This window comes from Rhincodon typus, chromosome 13, assembly GCF_021869965.1.
Source record: "Rhincodon typus isolate 14 chromosome 13, sRhiTyp1.1, whole genome shotgun sequence".
Taxonomy (NCBI): Eukaryota; Metazoa; Chordata; class Chondrichthyes; order Orectolobiformes; family Rhincodontidae; genus Rhincodon; species Rhincodon typus.
In genome coordinates, this window is record NC_063344.1 from 24065743 (window position 1) to 24087395 (window position 21653).

At 40.4% G+C, this 21653-nt stretch overlaps 1 protein-coding gene across 1 annotated transcript in view; it reads left to right on the plus strand.

The window, feature by feature from the left end:
- Positions 1–21653, plus strand: part of LOC109924308 — a 34686-nt gene that overhangs the window by 3934 nt on the left and 9099 nt on the right. The window contains exons 3-9 of the mRNA XM_048604563.1: positions 1482–1569; positions 8934–9100; positions 11222–11317; positions 14056–14142; positions 15596–15901; positions 19671–19880; positions 21383–21493. Coding sequence (XP_048460520.1) covers positions 1482–1569; positions 8934–9100; positions 11222–11317; positions 14056–14142; positions 15596–15901; positions 19671–19880; positions 21383–21493 — 1065 coding nt within the window. The remainder of the gene's footprint in view (positions 1–1481; positions 1570–8933; positions 9101–11221; positions 11318–14055; positions 14143–15595; positions 15902–19670; positions 19881–21382; positions 21494–21653) is intronic.

Consider the following 21653-nt stretch of genomic DNA (forward strand, 5'->3'; position numbering starts at 1 on the left):
AGCCCCTGCTTGGTTATGTTCATCTGGAGTGACTTGGCTATTCACACAAATTTCAGCTCTGTGTTCTTGCAAAGCAGAATTCTTACCAATTGAGAGCTGATGTGAACTCTGCTAAAATTCAGCTAAGGCCCCAAATCAAGCAGGGGCTAATAATTTTAATTGAGCAGGGTGTGGCTTCTTTAGAAGCTTGAGGTGATTTTGTTTTTGTTTTGGCTGAGAATCTCCGAAGCATCATTGTAGGTAGCATCAGTCAACCCCAAAGATATAAATCACCTTCTCGGCTAGAATTTGGAATAGAGCCTGCACCTTGTACAGGCTAGATAAGGGAACAGGACACTCTGGTGCTCAAACTTTGATATGGGCACATTACAGGTCAATAAACATTCGTGAAGAATACTGTTGAGTTTTCGCTTTGCAGGAAAGTATGTAGGCCAAATGTTCCAATCAAAGTTTGATTCAAAATTATATACTTACCTTTAGGTGTCTTCAGTGCTGGAGATTCCTGGATAGGGGCATTCTGATATGAACATGTCCAAGAATTTAAAAACCCAGCAGTGATGAAAATCTTCCTAGAAACCATGCCTGATTTTTGCAGCAGTCGGTGTGCTGTGTGTTGTGTAACTGAGATGTCCAGCCGTTCACTCTGACAGTTGTTGTGAAAGGGCAAGTATGTAAAGTTAAATGTGATGTCAGGGTGACAGTTGTTTAAGGCATCAGGGTGCTAAATGAATGAGGGTTCAGGGTACCAGGTGTGTAAGGGGTGTATTGTTCCAGGTTAGTGAGGTTGGGTGGATAAGGTGCTAGCTTTGCAATGGTTTAGCATGTCAGATAGGTGAGGGAGGGCTGTGAAGCAGGTGAGTCATGTGCTCAGTGGTTGAGGTCACTGGGGTGCTATGAGAATGGGGTGAATGAGGTGTGTAGGATGCCAGGATGGTGAGGTTCCAGTTGGGTAATATGGGTAGGGTGCCAGGTATGTAGGATGCTAGAGTGCCAGGTAAGTGAATGAGTGCTAGGGCAAGTTTGGAAGTGTCAGGTTTCGCAGCCTCGGGGAATATTGCCAAGGGCTCTGAGGGTGTGTAAGGAGTCAGGGGAGATTTTGATCCATTCTCAGCTGCCTCTATCATCCACATGAATCAATAAATTGATATTGATGCTGTAGTGGCATCAGCAAAATGGTTTGTTGTCAGACATAAACATTGAAAAACAGAACAATAAGGAAAATCCATACACAATATTCTGGTGTCTAACATTTTTTTAATGTTAGCATGCAAATATTATGCGTGTGAATATTAAAATTCTTTGCTGGTTTTTAACACCTTTATTAATATTACAGATGTAGAAATGCCAAATGAACTCGTTAAATATTCATATGCTAATACTGAAAATTCTAATTTATAGCCTTAGCCATTAAAGAATAACTCACAACCCAATTACCCTGAGATAGTCTAACTAAAACCATTTTGTTTTATTTGTCACCTTAGAAAGGAGAAGGGGATTGTAAGGTGCTCATTGAGACCAAATCTGGAGGACCCAGTCATGTGGCAGGCTACAAGTGTGAAATATCTTCAGGTATATATGTTTTTGCTGAATTGGCACACTATCATACAATTCAGAACTGTATTGTGCTGTAAGAAAAAGGATGTGGCTATATATCAAGTATAAGTTTGTTTTATTAGTGAAAGGTTACCACTTGCAAGACAACAGGCTACAAATTGTTGGTGGCTCTATTAACTGAATCTTGATTTAGGTTTTTGATGGTTAAAAAGAAAACAGCTTCATGTATAATTTTACTGATTTTAGTAGGTGCGCTAAAATGTACAGGTTAATCCCCACAGGATGAGTATTCTAATGGCATGAGAGAAGAAAACTCCTCATAATCAGCTTTGAACTGGAATTCAGAGTCATTTATAAAGCTGCAATAGTGTAGGGAGGCGAGGACATCTGATAACTGGACAATATTGCTGAGGAATGGAGTACAGCAGAGAGAGGAAACCCAGGTTTACTGACCAGGAACTGGATGTCCTTTTGGAAGCAGTCAGGGAGAGGAGCAACATTCTGTATGACATTAATGGCCACTGCACTCCGTCACACATATATGATGCAGCAGAATTGGGCAGAAATGTTACAATCAATGAGTACCGTGTTCAGGATCTGCGACACTTGGAAAGCCAACAGGAAAATTGGTCTGACCTTTAAGAAATCTGATGAGGTAAGGCAACAATACTATCATAAATCATAAAACATGCCCCAAATACATGTGCAAGAAAGTCATCTGTGCTCACAATATGATCCCATAATGAAAGAAACTATGTCACATACCTCTGCCAAGGAAATTTTGTTTGAATCAAGGTCCTTAGGTCACTTTTTGTAGTTCCAGTTGGGGAAATACATGTATCAATCTGGAAGCATAGCAATAATTTTTAAAGGACTTCATGCAACAAACATATGTCCCCAATTTAAAAGTACTTTAAAAATACAGCATTACATTTTTCTCTATTGTCAATATACATGTACCACTATGCTTTTAACTAGTAAGAAAAGGCATGACTAAGAGTTAACAAATGACTTAAATTCCTCATTCTACCATTGAAATCATTGCTAGCAGTGCATTGAGGAGATGCTGTGTAACTAGAGGCTCTCCTTGATTTCAGGGTTTATATCATACGGTTCAGGTTATGTCATGTTATTTTGCTAACTAATTATTGTCACTGATAGATTTAATTGGAACAACATTATATTTGAAAGTAGTGCTCAAAGATGGCTGTTTGTGACAACATGTTAACATCTTGTTCTCTTCTTTCTTAGATGGCTGTCAAACTGCTGTCACTGCCAGTATCTCTGAGCAAGTCAGTGTCTAATGGTGCCATTACCACCTCTGCTAATCACCAGCTCATCTGCACAAACCATAAAGGTATCAAGATAGCGAGATGGAGAGGTAATGCAGTTGAGTTGCAGTGCTGGTGAGGAAAAGCAAGTGGTAAAAGCTGCTTAAGCCTAAACCCACGTTGGACAAAGGTCTAGAATAGTCTTGGCCCTAGTTCCTAGGGATTTTAGGCATTATTGAGTTTGCTTAGAAAGGAGTTTTGAGTAGGATTAAAAGAACTCACTTATGTTGATGGAACTCTCACTCTCATAAACCTGTGGATCAGAATGGAGGTGTCTACTACCTCCATTCACACAGAATAGCTGTAGAATTTATCTGGGAGCCTATCACAATTCTTGTGGCATCTGCAGCAGGATCCCAGGTACCTTATGTCACCAGCATAGAAACTGCATCTATCATCAATCTTTTGCAGCTATTTTAAAAGTCTTGGCCTTCAATCTTAAAGATCCTATCTTGACCAGCTTTAATATGTTAGCGTATTGCACAGAAGCAATGATGAGACAGAGGTTCATGAACCCCACAGTAGTCCAAAGTTCTGTTCTCAGACAGATCAATAGACAAACTGAGGGAGTATCCAGCAACAGGAGCATGCTTGGAGTGGACCAGACAATTTCACATTCAGTCCATCAAGCATCAATGCATAAGTGATGATGCATGTGGCAGAAAGCTATCAATTCAGTTGCCACATTGAACACGACTGATCCAGATCACACTCATTACAATGCAAAACAGAAAGCGATATAAGACTTTTGGAATTTCTCCCTAAAGCCAACTTCATACGCTATTTATATTTCATATATTCATATGATCTACGATGCATATTTTCAATGCGACAAACCAATTGTAACCACACACACAAAAGTGAAATAGTGTGGGAAATCACACTAACAAAATTCTCTGAATTGCACAGTGGGTTAAACATTTATGCTGTGCCAAATTGAACATTCGATGATGTACTTCATTGTAGTGGTTTATTGTAAATGTTGAACTCAGCAAAAGCTGACATTACAAGGGATTTGAGAGTCTTCATTATGAAAGTGTAGAATAAGGCAATTTGCATTCTGTTGATTTGATGTAGCTGTGATATTCATTGAAAGACATGTTTTATTAGTGCTTGGAGCACTAATCTTTCTTGTTCATTGTTAATTCAGCAGCTCATTGTAATCTTTATCCTTTCAATTTATGAAGGTTTTGACATCTAGTTCTCGCATTTGCACATCTGAAACAATTGTTCATTAGACCCTTGTCTGGGGCTTTACTGTGTAAGATACTCCGTGAATAATCAGACTTCTGAAGATTTACTTTAACATCCTAAAGATACAATCAATAGATTTTTTGATTGGAGCATGAACTTTTGGTGTACTGACACTCTGCTCCCTTCATGCTTGCTGGATAGTTGTCATGAGCCATGGTTACAGTAGGACTCATACTTTCCCTTCAATTAGGGTTAGCTTGGACTTTTTAAAAAAATCATCACCAGTTTAGGGCGTCGCTAGCTAGACTAGCATTTATTACCCATCCCTAATTGCCCAGAGGGCAGCTAAGAGTCAACCACATTGCTGTGGGTCTGGAGTCATATATAGGGCAGACCAGGTAAGGATGGCAATTTCCTTCCCTAAAGGACATTAGTGAACCAGATGGGTTTTTTCCGACAATCGTTAATGGCTTCATTGTCATCATTAAACTCTCGATTTCAAATTTTTAATTGAATTTTAATCCCATCATCTGCAGTGGCAGGAATCAAAACAAGTTCCCAGGACATTACCTGGGTCCCTGGATTAATAGTCCAGTGATAATACCACCAGGCCATTGCCCCCCCAGATGATTCCATAAAATAAAGATGTTATGGAATCTATTTGAATACGTCTCGTGATATATGGAAATCAAAAACAAAATACTGTGGATGCAAGAAATCTGTAATAAAAACAGAAATCACAAAATGCTGGAACTACAGCATCTGTGGAAAGATGTCTCCAGGCTGATGAGTATTTCTACCATTTTTGTTTTTATTTTGTAGGCATTATTTCACGCCTATAGCTGGTATTTAAAAGAATTGATTCTTTTTCATAGACGGGGAAGCATTGTATGTGGCTAGTAGAATTGCAACATAAATTCAGTCAATGATCTCTTGAACTCTAGGAAACTTGGGGGATTCTATGATTTATATGACTTTTGCTGACTAAAAAATGTTTATTCTTGGAAAATGGGTGTTGTTGGTAAGGTCAATATTTATTGCTATTCCTATTTGACATTGGGCAAAGTGATACAGAGATGGATTCTCATTCCAAACCGATAATGTCCATTGAGTGAAGAAACTCCTGCAGAGTTACGTAGAAAGTACTGACCTGTACAATTATGTTCTGTTATAATGCTGTTATTGAGCAGAAATGTTGTAATTGCTGACCATGTTTTAATAATACATACAAGTTCCTGCATAGCGCTTTACCTAACATTTCAAATAAACCCAGCCATATTCAGGGTGGCACAGGAGTTGGCACTGCTGCCCCACAGTACCAGGGACCTGCTTTGGGCAGCAGTCTGTGTGGAGTTTGCACATTCTCCCTGTGTCTGTGTGGGTTTCCTCCGGGTGCTCCCACAATCCAAAGATGTGTAGGTTATGTGGATTGGCCATGCTTAATTGCCCATAGTGTTCAGCGATGTGTAGTTTAGGTGCATTAGCCATGGGAAATAGAGGGTTACAGGGATAGGGTAGGGGAATGGTTCTGGGTAGGATGCTCTTCACAGGGTCAATGTGGACTTGTTGGGCTGAATGGCCTGCTTCCACACTGTGGGGATTCTATGATGTATAAGACTTTTGCTGACTAATAAAGGTTTATTCTTGGAATGTGGGCATTGTTGGCAAGGTCAATATTTACTGCTATTCATATTTGCCATTGGGAAAAGTGCTAAGGATGTTTCTCTTCCTGAAAAGGATGGTCAGGATCTTTCACAGCTTCTCAATAAATTTAGTCAACATAGACAGGATAGACTTTTATCATTTCCACTCTCTTTGCCTGTGATGGTAGATCCAATTCATTGCTTATCTGCCTTTTTTTAACCTTTTGTTGTTCCTTTTCCTCCAACTGCAGTCTTTGTAGAATATTCGTAAAATGAGGAATGGGAAATTTCCACTCAACTCTATAGGAATATCTTCACTCCATAGACATTATCAGTTTGGGATAATGGCCAATCCACCTAACCTGCACATCATCAGACTGAAGGAGGAAACTGGAACACCTGGCAGAAATCCACACAGATACAGGGAGAATATGCAAACTCCACACAGACAGCTCCCCAAGGTTGGAGTCAAACCCAAGCCCCTGGTGCTGTGAGGCAGCAGTTCTAACCACTGAGCCACCATGCCATCTTAATTTCTTGAAAGTGTTTTGTTGAAAAGTGCATGTGTATGAACAGAGTTGGATCTGCTGATTCTTTCTCTCATGAACAAATGAGCCTCCCATATTTACTATTCAGTCACAAGTGTGAAGGTTGATGGTGTGATGCTATTATGAGTCCTTCATAACCTCCATCTTGCATTCACTTTTTCACGAATACTGATTGGAAAATCCTAAAACTCTACAGTGCTACTAGTTGTGAATCATGAGAGAACCAAATCTATCATCTCTTCTTAATGATCAATGATCAAAATCCAAATTTGCATGGCAAAAAGAATTATTGGGATAGATTTTTGATTTTACCACCAGACTGAAACATGAAGGAGCACCTCACATAGCTTTTATGGAAAAATAAAAATATTGCAGATACTGGAAATTTGAAATGAGAACAAAAGTGTCGGAAAAAGATCAGCAAGTCAGGTAACTCATCTGCAGGGTCTTGGTTGTTTTAAATCTCCACCCTGCCAACATATTGACCTTTCTGTCCTTGTCCTGATCCAGTGTTTCAAGCATCCAATACATGCTTGATGAAATGCACCTCACCTTTTGACTTGACACTCCACAGCTTTCTGGACTCAATGTTGAGTCTAATAACTTGAGATCAGAACCACTGTCTCTGTCTTCTTTCATGTGCTTTTATTTTCTCTCTTTTTCTTTGTTTTGCTGGATTGATCTTGTCTTGTTTATACACTTTCCCTTCATGTTATGTTAAAATGGTTTTTATGTGGGCATTTGCCTCATTTGGACTAAAGCCTTTTTAAAATATATAATCCAAATTGCCACACTTTTTGATTGTGGCATCATGAAATCTCTTATTATTTAATCTCGACTGGCCTCCACCCAATCATGGACCTACTCTTAATTGTTCCTCCTGCCTCCTCTCCCCCTTCCACTGGCTTGAAAACTCTTACATTTCTACCTTCCTCTAATTCCGAATAAAATGTCGTTAACCTGAAATATTGACTCCGTTTCTTCCCACAGACTCTTCCTGATTGGCTGAGATTTTCCAACATCTTTTGCCTTTATCCAAACCCCTGATTTTAATTGCATTGACTGCTGGGTGCGAGGTATGGATGGCAACCTTTTTAAAGCACCTCAAAAGCACACACTGCTTTTGTGTCTTCATTGCTTGTCCCTTACAGCCCACATATCATTACTTTTAAAGTTATTCAAGGAAGAAGGTGTCTCTTAAGGAGAATAGATCTGAAATAGTTCCAATAAATTAATTGACAGTATACTTCAAAAGATTCATGGGCAGCTAGTCATGAAGAAACAGATCAGAAAGGTTTGTATTTGATAAAATGCTGATAAATGAATCGAAACTAAATTTTGTGGAAATAATTTTTAGACAATGATTGTAGTTGATAATGCTTGGGAATAGCAGGATTAAGTTGGTGTAACATGAGAAAATGTTTTAAAAATACTTAGGTAGTGAAATGTGTTATCTAATGTGAAACTAACCTACAAAGATTAAGAGGGTACCATATTCAATAGCTACTGTGGATTGAGTTAGCTGATCTCATTTGAGTTCGGGAACAGGACTTGTTTGGGTTCAGTGATGATTATGGAAAGGTATTTGGCTCTTCCACTCTTTTGCTGACTAATGTCAGTGAAAGTACTATTCTTAGCAGAAATGAGTCAGAGAGTCATAGAGGTCTACAGCGCAGAAAATGTCCCTTCAGCCCATTAAGTCTGTGCCAGTCCAAAACAACCATCTAACCATTCTAATCTCATTTTCTAGCAGTTGGCCCATTGCCTTGTACGCCTTGGTATTGCACATCTAAATACTTCTTAAATGCTGCAAGGTTTTCTGCCTCCGTCACCGTTATAGACGTGAGTTTCAAATTCTCACCATCCTCCTGGTAAAAATAAAAATTCTCACATTCCCTGTGAACCTCCAGCCCTTTACTTTAAATCTATGCCCTCTTATCATTGATCCCTCCTCTAAGGGTAAAGGTTCCTTCCTGTCTCTGCTACCTATGCCCTTTATAATCTTATACATCTCAATCATGCTCCCCTCAGTCTCCTCCGCTCCAAGGAAAACAATCCCACACTATCCAGCCCCTCTTCATAACCAAAACTCTCCAGCCCAGACAACATTCTCCCCAGTATCACATCTCTCCTATAATATGGATGGTAGAACTGCACACAATACTCTAGCTGTGGCCTAACTTTTTATATAGTTCCAGCATAAGCGCTCTGCTCTTAAATTCTATGCCTCAGCTAATAAGGGCAGGTATCCTATATCCCACCTTAAGCAATTTATCTCCCTGACTCACTACCTTAAGGGACCAGTGGACATGCACACCAAGGTCCCTCTGATCCTCAGTGCGTCCTAGGGCCCTACTGTACTGTCATGCCCAGGGCATCATCTTGCGCTTATCCAGATTAAATTCCATTTACCACAGATCAGTCCATCTGACCAGCCTGTCTACATCCTCCTGTAATCTAAGGCAAAATCGAAAGTGATGATAAATCACTTATCCCACAGCCTATTTGCCTTGACGAGATTAAGTATTAAGAATGAGTCTTCGGAAGAGGTACAGAATGATCACAATATGAGGTCATTGGCACACACATTCTTTAGTGACTGTAAGAAGAAAAGAGGAGTTGGGAATTTCTTTAAGTATACATCTTTTGTATATGTTTTGCAGATTCAGCGCATGATGTTGCTGAAAAATGTCCTGACTGTGCACACCTAATACTTACAAATAGCACTGAAGTTGTACATGCTGTGGAGGTCTCACTTAAAAAATTCAATCAAGAAAGCAACCACGTACACAGATTTATTCTTCATGAAGTAACACGCTCTTCCTCAAAGGTTAGTTAACAGTTTGATTCTTTTTTCAATAACTTTTATCTTTAGATGTCCAGGTTTTTACACTTTTGCTGCCGGAAAACTAAATACAAGACCCATCAGACCAGTGAAGTTACTCTGATACGGCCAACCACAATGAAATCCTGTTAACACTGAAATATTCTCTTGATTCTAATTTCCGTTAACCTTCATAAAGATGGAGAGGTATAATTAGATTATGAATTGCATTGAATGGGAACTTTTCCCTTCACACACTAAAGCATGCACTTCCGATGTTAATGGGCTGTTTGTTAGAAATTCTTGCATAACACAAAATTTTTCATTAGAGACAACAGGTGAGCAAATAACCATTTGCCAGATCTTGACACTGATCCAGCTCCCTCAGAGCTGGTCTCAGAGTGAGCAGAACCTCTGATATTCCTATTTACGTCTGTCAGCCAGGGCTACCTGATTAGACCAGATTAACAATCTCAAACAGGGAACTCATATCCAATGAGGGCCACCTGGCTGACTTTGTTATGATCTGAAGCAAGAACACTTCAAACTGTCCTAAGATCTTCCGGGCAAGTTTAGTTAAAGCTTCTTTTTCTGATTATCACTCAGTGGTTCCTATTGAGAATTGCCAATATGTAAATGGGATTCAGCTCTGATAGTGCAATTCCCCATCATGATTAAACAGCTTGCAAATTTTTGAGGCACTTAAGGCAATAAAAACTCATGGAACTATACCCAGAATAAGTAACTGCTTTCAGAAAAGGAGATGATAAGACCATAAAACCATAAGACCATAAGAAATAGGAACAGGAGTAGGATATTCGGCCCCTTGAGCCTGCTCCGCCATTCGATAGGATCAAGGCTGATCCACAATTCCTCACATCGATTTTCCTGCCCTTTCTCCATAATCCTTGACCTCCATACTGATCAAGAATCTATCTAAAAAAAAACTGCAGATATTGGAAATCTGAAACAAAAACAGCTGGAAAAACTCAGTAGATCTGGCAGCATTTATGGAAAGTAAGCAGGGTTAATGTTTTGGGTCCACTGACTCTTCTTATGAAAGTCTTAAGAATGTTCTTTAAGAGCTTATCTATCTTAATCTTAAATATACACAAGCACTCTGTTGCCACAGCACTCTGTGGCAAGGTATTTCAGAGACTCACATCTGTCTAAGAGAAGAAATTCCTCCCCATCTCAGTCTTAAATGAACACCCCTTTATTCTGAGACAATTTCCTGTGGTCTTAGACTCTCCCATGAGGGGAAACATCCTCTCAGCATTTACCCTGTTAAGTCTGTTTGTGTTTCGATGAGATCACCTTTCATCCTTCCGAACTCCAGTATGTAGAGCGCCAACTTCTTTAATCTCTGCTCACAAGACCTCCGTATCCCTCCATATCATGGATAACCCTAGTGAACCTTCTCTGAATTGCTTCTAATGAAATCATATCTTTCTTTAAATAAGGAAACTTAAACTGCTGACAGTACTTCAAAAGTAGTCGCACCAGCACTATGTACAGTTCTAGTAAGACTTCCCTCTTCATATAGTCCAACCCCCTTGAAATAAGGGGCAACATTCCATTAGGCATCCTGATTACCTGCTGCACTGTGTGCTAGCTTTTTGTGTTTTGTTTGAAATGTGGGACATTTACAAATATTGAGTAATCAGAACACAGTACATTTTGTTGTGGATATGTGTCTGAATTCATTTCAGACTGACACAAAAAGCCAATATGAAATTAAATCAGATGGTCCAGTTACTTTCCAATGCGTGTGAGATTATAGCATAAACTTCCCGTTATCCTTAATTCAGCATTAGTTGACAAAGATTTGGGAATCTCATTAATAGAAATATCACAGTGTTAGTTATTTCTTTTGGGGAAATGATTGTTACTGGTTTAATATAGTCTCATCAGTTCTCCCACTGCTAGCTAATGCAGTTTAATGATAGGGCTGCAGTTACACAATCTCACCAATCTATCATGTTTATTTTCAGGGCAGGTGCACAAAATATTTCAAATCTGCTTTGCCTTCAGCTGATCCTGGAAAAACTTAGAATCTGCAAATTCATGAACAGCAGTTGTATCATATAAACATTTCCTATGAACATTATTCCGATTACATTTCAGGGCCTGGGAACTCCGGTGTTGGTGGAATATGTCATTCGGGAGACACCCTGTCGGAAGGACAGTGATATATGTCCACTGATTGCGCTTATAAATCCTGTGAGTATATTACAGTCAAAACAGATGAATGATGGATTATGACACAGACTATAATCAAATCATAGTAGGGTGATGGTTTATTGATAAAATAGAAAAGATATCTGGGGTCTTTTGTGTCACAGTGAGAGTGTCCCTACCTAGAGGTGAGTCACAGGGGGTGATTGGTCTGTGGAATTAACTGCCAGAGGAAATGGTAGATATGGGTACAGTTACAATATTCAAAAGCCATTTGGACAGGTACATGAACAGGAAAGGTTTAGAAGGAGATGGGCCAAATGCAGGCAAATTGGACTAGTTTAGTTTGGGAAACTTGGTTGGCATGGACAAGTTGGACCGAAGGGTTTGTTTCTGTGCTGTATGACTCTATGAGTCTATGACTCTATATGGCCAGTCCAGTTCAGTTTCTGGACAATGGTAATCCCTAAACCCCCAGAACATTGATAATTAATGCCACATACTATATGTTTATTACGTTATGTTACTGGAGAATCATCTGTCAGATTAAGAAATCACAGTCATTCTCATGAACAGATATAATGGGTAGGATTTGTTTGCATTATTTTTATACCACTATGAGAAATTTCAGGGGAGGAGACACAGCTAGAGTTGATTTTGATCTGACATTTGTAATTTATAAGGTTAGATCACATAGATCACATAGGGAGAACTAACTATTTGGATACAGAACTGGCTCGAAGGTAGGAGACAGAGGGTGATGGTTGAGAGGTTGTTTTTCAGACTGGAGGCCTGTGACCAGCGGTGTGCCACAAGGATCAGTGCTGGGTCCATTGCTTTTGACACTTATATAAATGATTTGGATGTGAACGTAGGAGGTATGGTTAGTAAATTTACAGATGGCACCGAAATTGGTGGGGTAGTAGACAGCGAAGGAGGTCACCTCAGAGTACAACAGGAACTTGATCAGATGGGCCTATGGTCCGAGAAGTGGCAGATTGAGTTTAATTTAGATAAACGTAAGGTGCTGCATTTTGGAAAGGCAAATCAGGGCAGGACTTATACACTTAATTGGAAGGTTCTGGGGAATTTTGCTGAACAAAGAGACCTTGGAGTGCAGGTTCATAATTCCTTGAAAGTAGATTGGCAGGTAGACAGGATAGTGAAAAAAGCATTTGGGATGCTTGCCTTTATTGGTCAGTGCATTGAGTATAGGAGTTGGGAGGTCATGTTGCAGCTGTACAGGGCATTGGTTAGGCCACTTTTGGAATACTGTGTGCAATTCTGGTTTTCCTGCTATAGGAAGAATGTTGTGAAACTTGAAAGGGTTCAGAAAAGATTTACAAGGATGTTGCCAGGGTTGGAGGGTTTTTAGCTGTAGAAAGAGGCTGAATAGACTTGGCTATTTTCCCTGGAGCATCGGAGACTGAGCAGTGACCTTATTGAAGCTTATAAAATCATGAGGGACATGGACAGGTTGAATAGCCAAGGTCTTTTCCCCAGTGTAGAGCATTCCAAAACTAGTGGGCATAGATTTAAGGTGAGAGGGGAAAGATGTAAAAGGGATCGAAGGTGCAACATTTTCAGGCAAAGTGTGATGTGTGTATGGAATGAGCTGCCAGAGAAAGTAATCGAGGCTGGTACAATTACAACATTTAAAAGGCATCTGGATTGGTACATGAATAAGATGAGTTTAGAGGGATATGGGCCAAATGCTGGCAAATGGGACGAGATTAATTTAGGATATCTGGTTGTCATGGACGAGTTGGACTAAAGGGTCCGTTTCCATGCTTTGCAGCTCTATGACTCTATGAGCCTAAGTTTTACTTCACATTTGCAACAAGTGGTGAAGTATATTAAAATCTTTTTTCACGTTAAACTTAGAGCTGGGATATATGAGGTTGAAGTTTGTAGTCATAAAGTCATAGAGCATGGAAACAGACCCTTTGGTCCAACCAGTCCATGTCAAACACAATCTCAAATTAAACTAACCCCACCTGCCTGCTCCTGGCCCACATCCCTCCAAACCTTTCCTATTCATGTACTTATCCAAATGTCTTTTAAATTATGTAATTGTACCCACATCCACCACTGCCTCAGGAAGTTCATTCCACGCGTGAATTACCTTCTGTGTAAAAAATTGCCCCTCATGTCTTTTTTAATTCTCTCTCCTCTTGCCTTGAACATGTGTCCCCTATTCTTGAAATTCCTCATCCAGGGAAAAGACAACTACCATAATTCCTATCTATACCCCTCATGATTTTATAAACTTCTGTAAGGTCACCTCTCAACCTCCTACACTCCAGTGAAAATAGTCCCAGCCTGTCCAGCCTTTCTTTATAACCTAAACCTTCCATACCCAACTATATCCTGGTAAATCTCTTTTGAACCCTCTCCAGCTTAATAACGTTTCAGAAAACATTGTAAATGTTTCACAGGAGTTTTGACTGTTAAATCTGTGAAAAACTCCTGTAGTTTAGGATCCAGACAGTACCATTGTGATCATTTTTTCTGTAGTGGGTAACTTTCACAAGTGAACAAGAGTTGGGTGCAGAATTAAAACATTGTCATCTGGAAATTCCGATTCATGTTTCCTGCAAACCACCATACCTCCCCCACCCACCCCTGTCATCATGGGACATAGAATTATCCCCAGATTTCAAACAGTCAAGTTTTTTTTATCTTGGCTTAGCCCTGACAGGTATAAAGTTTGTAATGTAAAAACAAGTTAGCACCATTAGACAATTGATCATTAAAGATTTTTCTGTTTTACCTTGTTGTAGACATATGGATTCTGTGTATCCACTGTCACTCCTGGCAATTCCACTGCAGAAACCATTGTGGAAGATTGTGAGCTCTTCGGCACAAAGGTATTGAGTTTTAAACATATACTACAGATATATGCCAATATTCTCACAGGATTACAGCCATAGATCTACATTTAAATCCATATTACACCATCTGCAGCAATAATGCTATCTATAATATTTGACACCTGTTTAACATTATTCATTGTATCCAAGTCATCACACGACAGGATGAATACATTATACTTTAGAAGTGGTATAATATTGATAATTAGCTCAATTTACATAAAGCATGTCACATGTTCTGTTGAGTGAAGAGTTTTTTTGGTGATTTAATTAAATTGATTGATTAAAATGTTGAAAGATTTGATAAAACAGATACTGAGTACGTTTCCCCAGGGAATCCAAAACAAGAAACGCATGCTGAAAACTAAAGCTAAGCCATTCAGAATGCACATGCGCTTAAGAATTATTTAGATGTCAAGTGAACTGAAATCCTCAACACTGAGATTGACAGATTCTGACTATGTTAGGTGAATAAAGGTTATGAATTAACAGTGGGCAATTGGACTTCAGATATATATCAGGCATAATCGTATTGAACATTGGAATAAGATCAAGAGAATCACTGGGCTACTTGCCCGTTGTGGAGGAGCAGATGATAGTCCCTTATTGAAAATATTGTTATGGATAGTCCAGAGGAAAAGCTGTGACAGTTGTGAGCCAGATCCGTACAAAACAATCCTGGATTGATATGGCCCTTTCTTCTTTTAACTTCTCTATTTCTTTCCAGCTTTTAGCAACCCTGCCATGAAATGATATTCAGTTGTTCTAGAGTTCTGTACAAAGGCACATTTAGAAGTAATCTTCTGGTCAGCGAGTGGGCAACACATGGCTCATACCTATTGGCTTTGTAAGGACCAATTACAGACCAGACTAGAATATGGCATTCATGGCAGGCAGCTACATAGATGTTAATGGCCACGTTACGAATATCATTCAGAAATTTTATTGGAACCGACCATAGATATCATGCCAATCGTGTTGTTTTCCCAATAGGAGATTCATAGAATCATGCACTTGACTACGAGGTTGCAGGATAATAACAAACACTACAGAGGTTGAGGAGTAAACCACCCAGAAACCATAATTTATGCAGTGCTGGCCCATATCTACCCAGTATTTGTATTGGTGTCATTACAATTTTATTAAACTTACAGTGCCATAGCACCATGGAAGCCAGTCCTCCACAAAAGTGCGTCCTCTGCAATACATTATCTGTGACACTATTGCCATGTTAAAAAAAACAAACTAACATTTATGTTATGTACATCATATATTTAAGTGCCTTTTAAATCAATATTTAGATGTTGAGAAAAATCATGTCAATACAGTATTTCAAAAACTTAAAAACAGTAAGTTTCTCAGTTATGGACTCTATGAAAAATATATGGGTTATCACAATTTATAAAATAATTTAAAGCTACAATATAACTCAAATATTGTGACATTGCAGGCACCAGAAGGGGAAGGTGATGCTGGACCTGTGGTAAAACAGGAAGGAGGTACCGAGGCTTTACCAGACGCTGGTCCTGATGCTCATGAAGCAGAAGGCCATGTTTCTCCAGCTCCAGATAAAGCAAATGTTTCTGCAGATGTAGAAGAATCTGACAGTGTGCCGAAACGGAAACGATCTACCCACGACTCTTCAGAATCCTCTGAAGAACAAGTTGCCGGCACTGTGGCACAAGCTATTCACTTCCCTGACCTACCTGAAGATCCAACAACGTGCCCAACAAAACACAAGTACCCTGAGGATCAGTGAAAAGATTTGATACCCTTTGTCATTCCAAAAGTAAAATAAAACTATTCTTCACAATATTGTGCAATATTTTCCAGATGGTTAATTAAATCAAAAGCAGAAAAATGTAACCCAAGGTTTCCTGTATACCTTATCTTAGAGGGATTTTAAGGTAAAATGTACACGGGAATGCACAATTGAATTAAGTGCCATAATGTAGCAGCATCGGTTAGAAGAAGGCATCTAGCCAGTGTGATTTTGTAAATCCTGTTCTGTTGTTGTGTGATACTGCTACTTTTTATGTGCAATAAAATGTGTTTAGAATTAGCATACCAAGGTGGAAACTTTGTTTTATGCATTGTTGTTAAGTAAAGATCTCACTGTAGTGATGAATATGTTAAGATAAAAGGGACAACTTTCATAATGTCAGGATGCCCCAGTGTACTTTCCAGCCAGTGAAGTACTTTAGAACCGGAGTCACTGGAGGAAGCAAAAGGAAACGAGGCAGCCAAAGTATTCACAGAAAGATCTCTTAAACAAAAATGTGCCAATGGCCAGATCATCTAATTTTTAGTGACACTGGATAATGGACACATATTGGTCAGGACATGGTGGGAGTATTTCACTCTTCTTCAAAATCATCTTGGTGAGCGTGTCAGCATGGTGGTTAGGGCTTTGCGCCAAAAGTACGCAGGGTGGGCAGATTATGATGTCAGCTGGTGTGTAATGCAGATTTGATGCCAACGGTGTCACATGTTATCCTTCACTGTTCTGGGTAATGCCCTGTCTTAAACAAACATGGCAGAACATGTGTTCAATGGTTTGCATTCCCACTCCCCAGCAGTACTGTTTAAAGTGATCAACAATTTGGAATTTAGTTGCTGATTACTTGATCCAGTTGCTGTGGTCCATGTAGGTACTAATGATACAGGTAGAAAAATGCTCTGGTGAGGGAATATGAGAAGCTAGGGGCTAAATTGGAAAGCAGAATTAAGAAGGGAATGATCTCCAGTTTACTACCTGAGCCACGAGCTGATTGTCATAGGGTCAGCAAGATTAAAGAGATAAATGTGTGGCTCAAAGATTGTTGTGGGAGAAACAGGTATGAATTTTTGGAACATGGGCAGCAGTACTTGGGGAAGAGGGAGCTGTTCCAATGGGGCAGGCTCCTCCCGAATCATGCTGTGACCAAGGTCCTGGTAAATTGTGTAACTGCGGCTGTGGATAGGGCTTTAAACTAAATATTTGGGCGATGGGGTGTTCAATGAAGGAATAATTTGGGAGTTTGGGGAGGGATCAGCAGAAATTATTAAGGTTTCCAGAACAAGTAATAAGACACAGAGTATAGAAAGGATCAGGAATTTAAATTCTGTACAAATGATAAGGGGATAACTATGAGACGGGTTTAGTCAATGTAGGAGTACGGGTGTTCTACTTAACTACACGCAATATATAAATCAAGGGAAAAGGAGCTTGTAGTCCGGATTGAAATTGGTGGGTACGATGGTCTTGGTATCACAGGGATGCGGCTACAAGGGGAATCAGGGTCAGGAACTAAGTATCCAAGGATACATGTCCGATCAAAAGGGCAGGCAAACGGACAGAGGGGATATGGTTGCCTTGTTGGTAAGAAATTAAATTAAATCAATAGCGAGAAGTGACATAGAGTCAAAGTCTTTGTGTGTGGCAAAGGAATTGGGAATAGGGGATGGCATTTTTGCAGGAAGGTGGGTTGGAGGAGGTGTATTCTAGGTAGCTGTGGGAGTTGGTGGGCTTGAAATGGATATCGGTTTCCAGGTAGTTGCCAGAGATGGAAACAGAGAGGTCCAGGAAGGAGAGAGAGGTATCAGAGATGGTCCAGGTGAACTTAAGGTTGGGGTGGAAGGTGTTGGTGAAGTGGATGTCCTTCGCCTCCACCGCATCTGCTCCCAGGATGAGGTATTCCACTCCCGAACACCTCAGATGTCCTCGTTTTCAAGGACTGCAACATCTCCCCCTCAGTGGTCGAGAATGCCCTCGACCGTATCTCCTGCATTTCCCGCAACTCATCCCTCACAACCTCTCCCCGCAATAACAACCAAAACAGAATCCCCCTCTTCCTCACGTACCAACCTCCGGATCCAACGCATCATCCTCCGACACTTCTGCCATCTGCAATCCGACCCCACCACCAAAGACATTTTTCCCTCCCCACCCTTATCTGCTTTCTGGAGGGACCACTCTCTCCGGGACTCCCTTGTCCGCTCCATACTCCCCTCCAGCCCCACCACACCCGGCACTTTTCCCTGCAACCGCAGGAAGTGCTACACCTGCCCCTAGACCTCCCCCCTCACCCCCATCCCTGGCCCCAAGAAGACTTTCCACATCAAGCAGATGTTCACCTGCACATCTGCTAATGTGGTATACTGTATCCGCTGTTCCCATTGTGGCCTCCTCTACATCGGGGAAGCCAAGCGGAGGCTTGGGGACCGCTTTGCAGAACACCTACGCTCAGTTCGCACTAAACAACTGCACCTCCCAGTCGCGAACCATTTCAACTCCTGCTCCCATTTCTCAGACGACTTGTCCATCCTGGGTTTAAATTGAAACAGAGATAGTAGGAACTGCAGATGCTGGAGAATCTGAGACAACAAGGTGCAGGGCTGGATGAACACAGCAGGCCAAGCAGCATCATAGGAGCAGAAAGGCTGACATTTCGAGCCTAGACCCTTCATCAGAAAAGGGTCTAGGCCCAAAACGTCAGCCTTTCATGTCCATCCTGGGCCTCCTGCAGTGCCACACTGATGCCACCCGAAGGTTGCAGGAACAGCAACTCATATTCCGCTTGGGAACCCTGCAGCCCAATGGTATCAATGTGGACTTCAGAAACCTCAAAATCTCCCCTCCCACTACTGCATCCCAAAACCAGCCCAGCTTGTCCCCACCTCCCTAACCTGTCCTTCCTCCCACCTACCCCCTCCTCCCACCTCAAGCCCCACCCCCATCTCCTACCTACTAGCCTCATTCCGCCCCCTTGACCGGTCCATCCTCCCTGGACTGACCTATACCCTCCCTAACTCCCCACCTACACTCACCTTTACTGGCTCCATCCCCGCCTCTTTGACCTGTCTGTCTCCTCTCCACTTATCTTCTCCTCTATCCATCTTCTATCCCCCTCCCCCTCTCTCCCTATTTATTTCAGAACCCCCTTCCCCTCCCCCATTTCTGAAGAAGGGTCTAGGCCCAAAACATCAGCCTTCCTGCTCCTCTGATGCTGCTTGGCCTGCTGTGTTCATCCAGCTCTACACCTTGTTATCTAAGATATTGCAGGTGACTGATTTTTGGACGAGTAGCTGCCTTGGGATATGTCTGTCCTTCTGTTTTCTTCTCTCTGCCTGATATCTGCTCATTTTCAAAGGAGACTGCACTACTTCCATTTGATTCTGCCAGGTGTGGCAGTCCTGGGTAAGGTTCTAGGTGAAGCCTTCCTTTGACCATCATGAGAACATAGCCCAGACCTTCACTAACTACAGTAGTAACTGTACTGTATGAGTGATTCAAATGATCTTTGCTTTAGAATTTGCTATGTCATTGAAATTCTTTGATTTTGTCAATTTTTATGTTTGTTTTGACATGTTTATTTTTCCCATGGTCAAATATGTAGCCTGAAATCACATGGCATTTAGACAAGTAGCTGAACAATTGGAATCTACCCTACTGTAGTGTAGTTATCAATGCTGCTGTGAATTTGTTAATGCTCAAGCCACCACTTGCGCTGTGTATTAAACACAGTACAACTCCATTATTGCAGTTGTCATACAACATGAGTCCGTTTATTGCTTTGCTGGTCAGCACTCAATTCTTCCAGCTCTCCCATGCAGCCTCTTACAGAGCCCTTTCCTGCAATGAGGCAAGGGTAGTGAAAGCAGCAGATCTAGCTGTGGAACACATCAATGCTGACCAGCCAGGAGGATACAAGTACACACTAAACAAAATTGAAAATGCCCAGGAAGTCAGAGGGGTGAGTACAAGTAAAATATAGCGCTTAGATTAGTTAAGTTGATATGGCACTGCATTTAAAAGAGAAACAATTGAAAATAAACATTCTATTACATTCTATTAACCATATACCGCGATTATTTATTGACAGAAAAAGTAACCTGGAGACAGTTCCAGTGAATGGTATTTTCAGCAGTTCTGACAAAAAGTTCACTCTACAATTATTGGCAGACCTGCAGTATAAGTCCAGTATTTTCAGTTTCAATGAGACTGTTATGGCTAAATTCTGCTATATGCAACCACTGTCATTTGAGTTCAAGATCATTGATCAGAATGGTTTTGAAATTAGCTTAAATTATTATTGGCAAGGTGTGCACAATTTCTTCATGGTAGCAGTTTTCTTTAAGCTTAACCTTTTGTATTTGAAGCAATGCTGTAATATGTTCCTACTTATGGTCTAATTAAAACATCATTCTATTGTTGTTGGCAACATTCACAGTATAGCTGATCAAAATTGGATGACATGTATATACTTACAATGTTACTGTTATATCAAAATACAATGGGTACAAATAGCAATTTAATATATAAAATCATGAAATATTGGAGTTGGAGTAGGTATTTGGCCCCCAATGAGTCTGCTCTGCCATTCAGTAAGATCTTAGCCCGTCTGATTATAGCCATAACTTTAATTTTAAATCTGTCTCCCATAACCCTTGATTCCCTTGTTGATCAAAGATCTATCTAACTTTGCCCTAAATATTTTCAATGAACCAGCCTCCCCTGTTCTCTGTGGAAGAGAATTTCAAAGACTAACAACCTTCTGAGAGAAGAGATTCCTTCTCACGTTCATCTTAAATGGAAAATCCCTACTTTTGAAACATTGCCACCCACTTCTAGATTCTCCCAAGGGTCAAGAGAAGAAAGAACCTCAAGGCATCTGCCCTGTCAAGCCTCCTTAGAATCTTAATGTGTTTCAATAAGAACATCTCTTATTCTTTTAACTGCCAATGTGTATAGGCCCAACCTGTGCAAATTTTCCTCATAAGTACATGATCTTCAACCTAGCAATCAGTCTAGTGAACCTTTTCAAAACTGCTTCCAATGCAAGTTTATCTATGCCTAAGTAAGGGCACCAAAACCATACCAAATACCCCAGATGCAAAATCAACAATGCACTACACTGTTGCACTAGATATTTCTACTTCTTTGTTTCCATCCCATTGTAATAAATGCTAGCATTGTATTTGTCTTCCCAATTACCTGAGTACGTGCATGCCAACCTTTTGTGATTAATGTACAAGGACATCCAGTTTATCTGGTCCTGACAGTTCTCTTGGTCTTTCTCCATTCAAATAGCCTTGCATTTTCCAACTCTGCTCATATTTTGCTCATTCACTCAACTTCCATTTGCGGGAGTTTTGTTTCAGTTTCAATAGGCTTTTGATATGAATATGAATCATAGCTCTGCAAGTGTGACAGATTTGTTTTTGATCAATGATAAATCTTATTTTTTTCTTACAGAAGCAAGGTGTATCCTCTGCTTATTTAGAGTTTGAGGTATTGGAGACTACATGCTACTCACTGAACCCAAAACCTGTGGCAGAATGTGAAGTACGATCAGGATCTGAGGCGGTAAATCTCCCTTTTGAATGTATAAGTTAGCTGAGACATTTACATTTAAATATATTATTAATATTCTTGGAAATGTGTATGGGGAAGAGCCACTCATTTACTGTGTCTATCCCTATAAAATGATCTGATCAGCACCCACTCTAAGGCCATCACTGTTCAC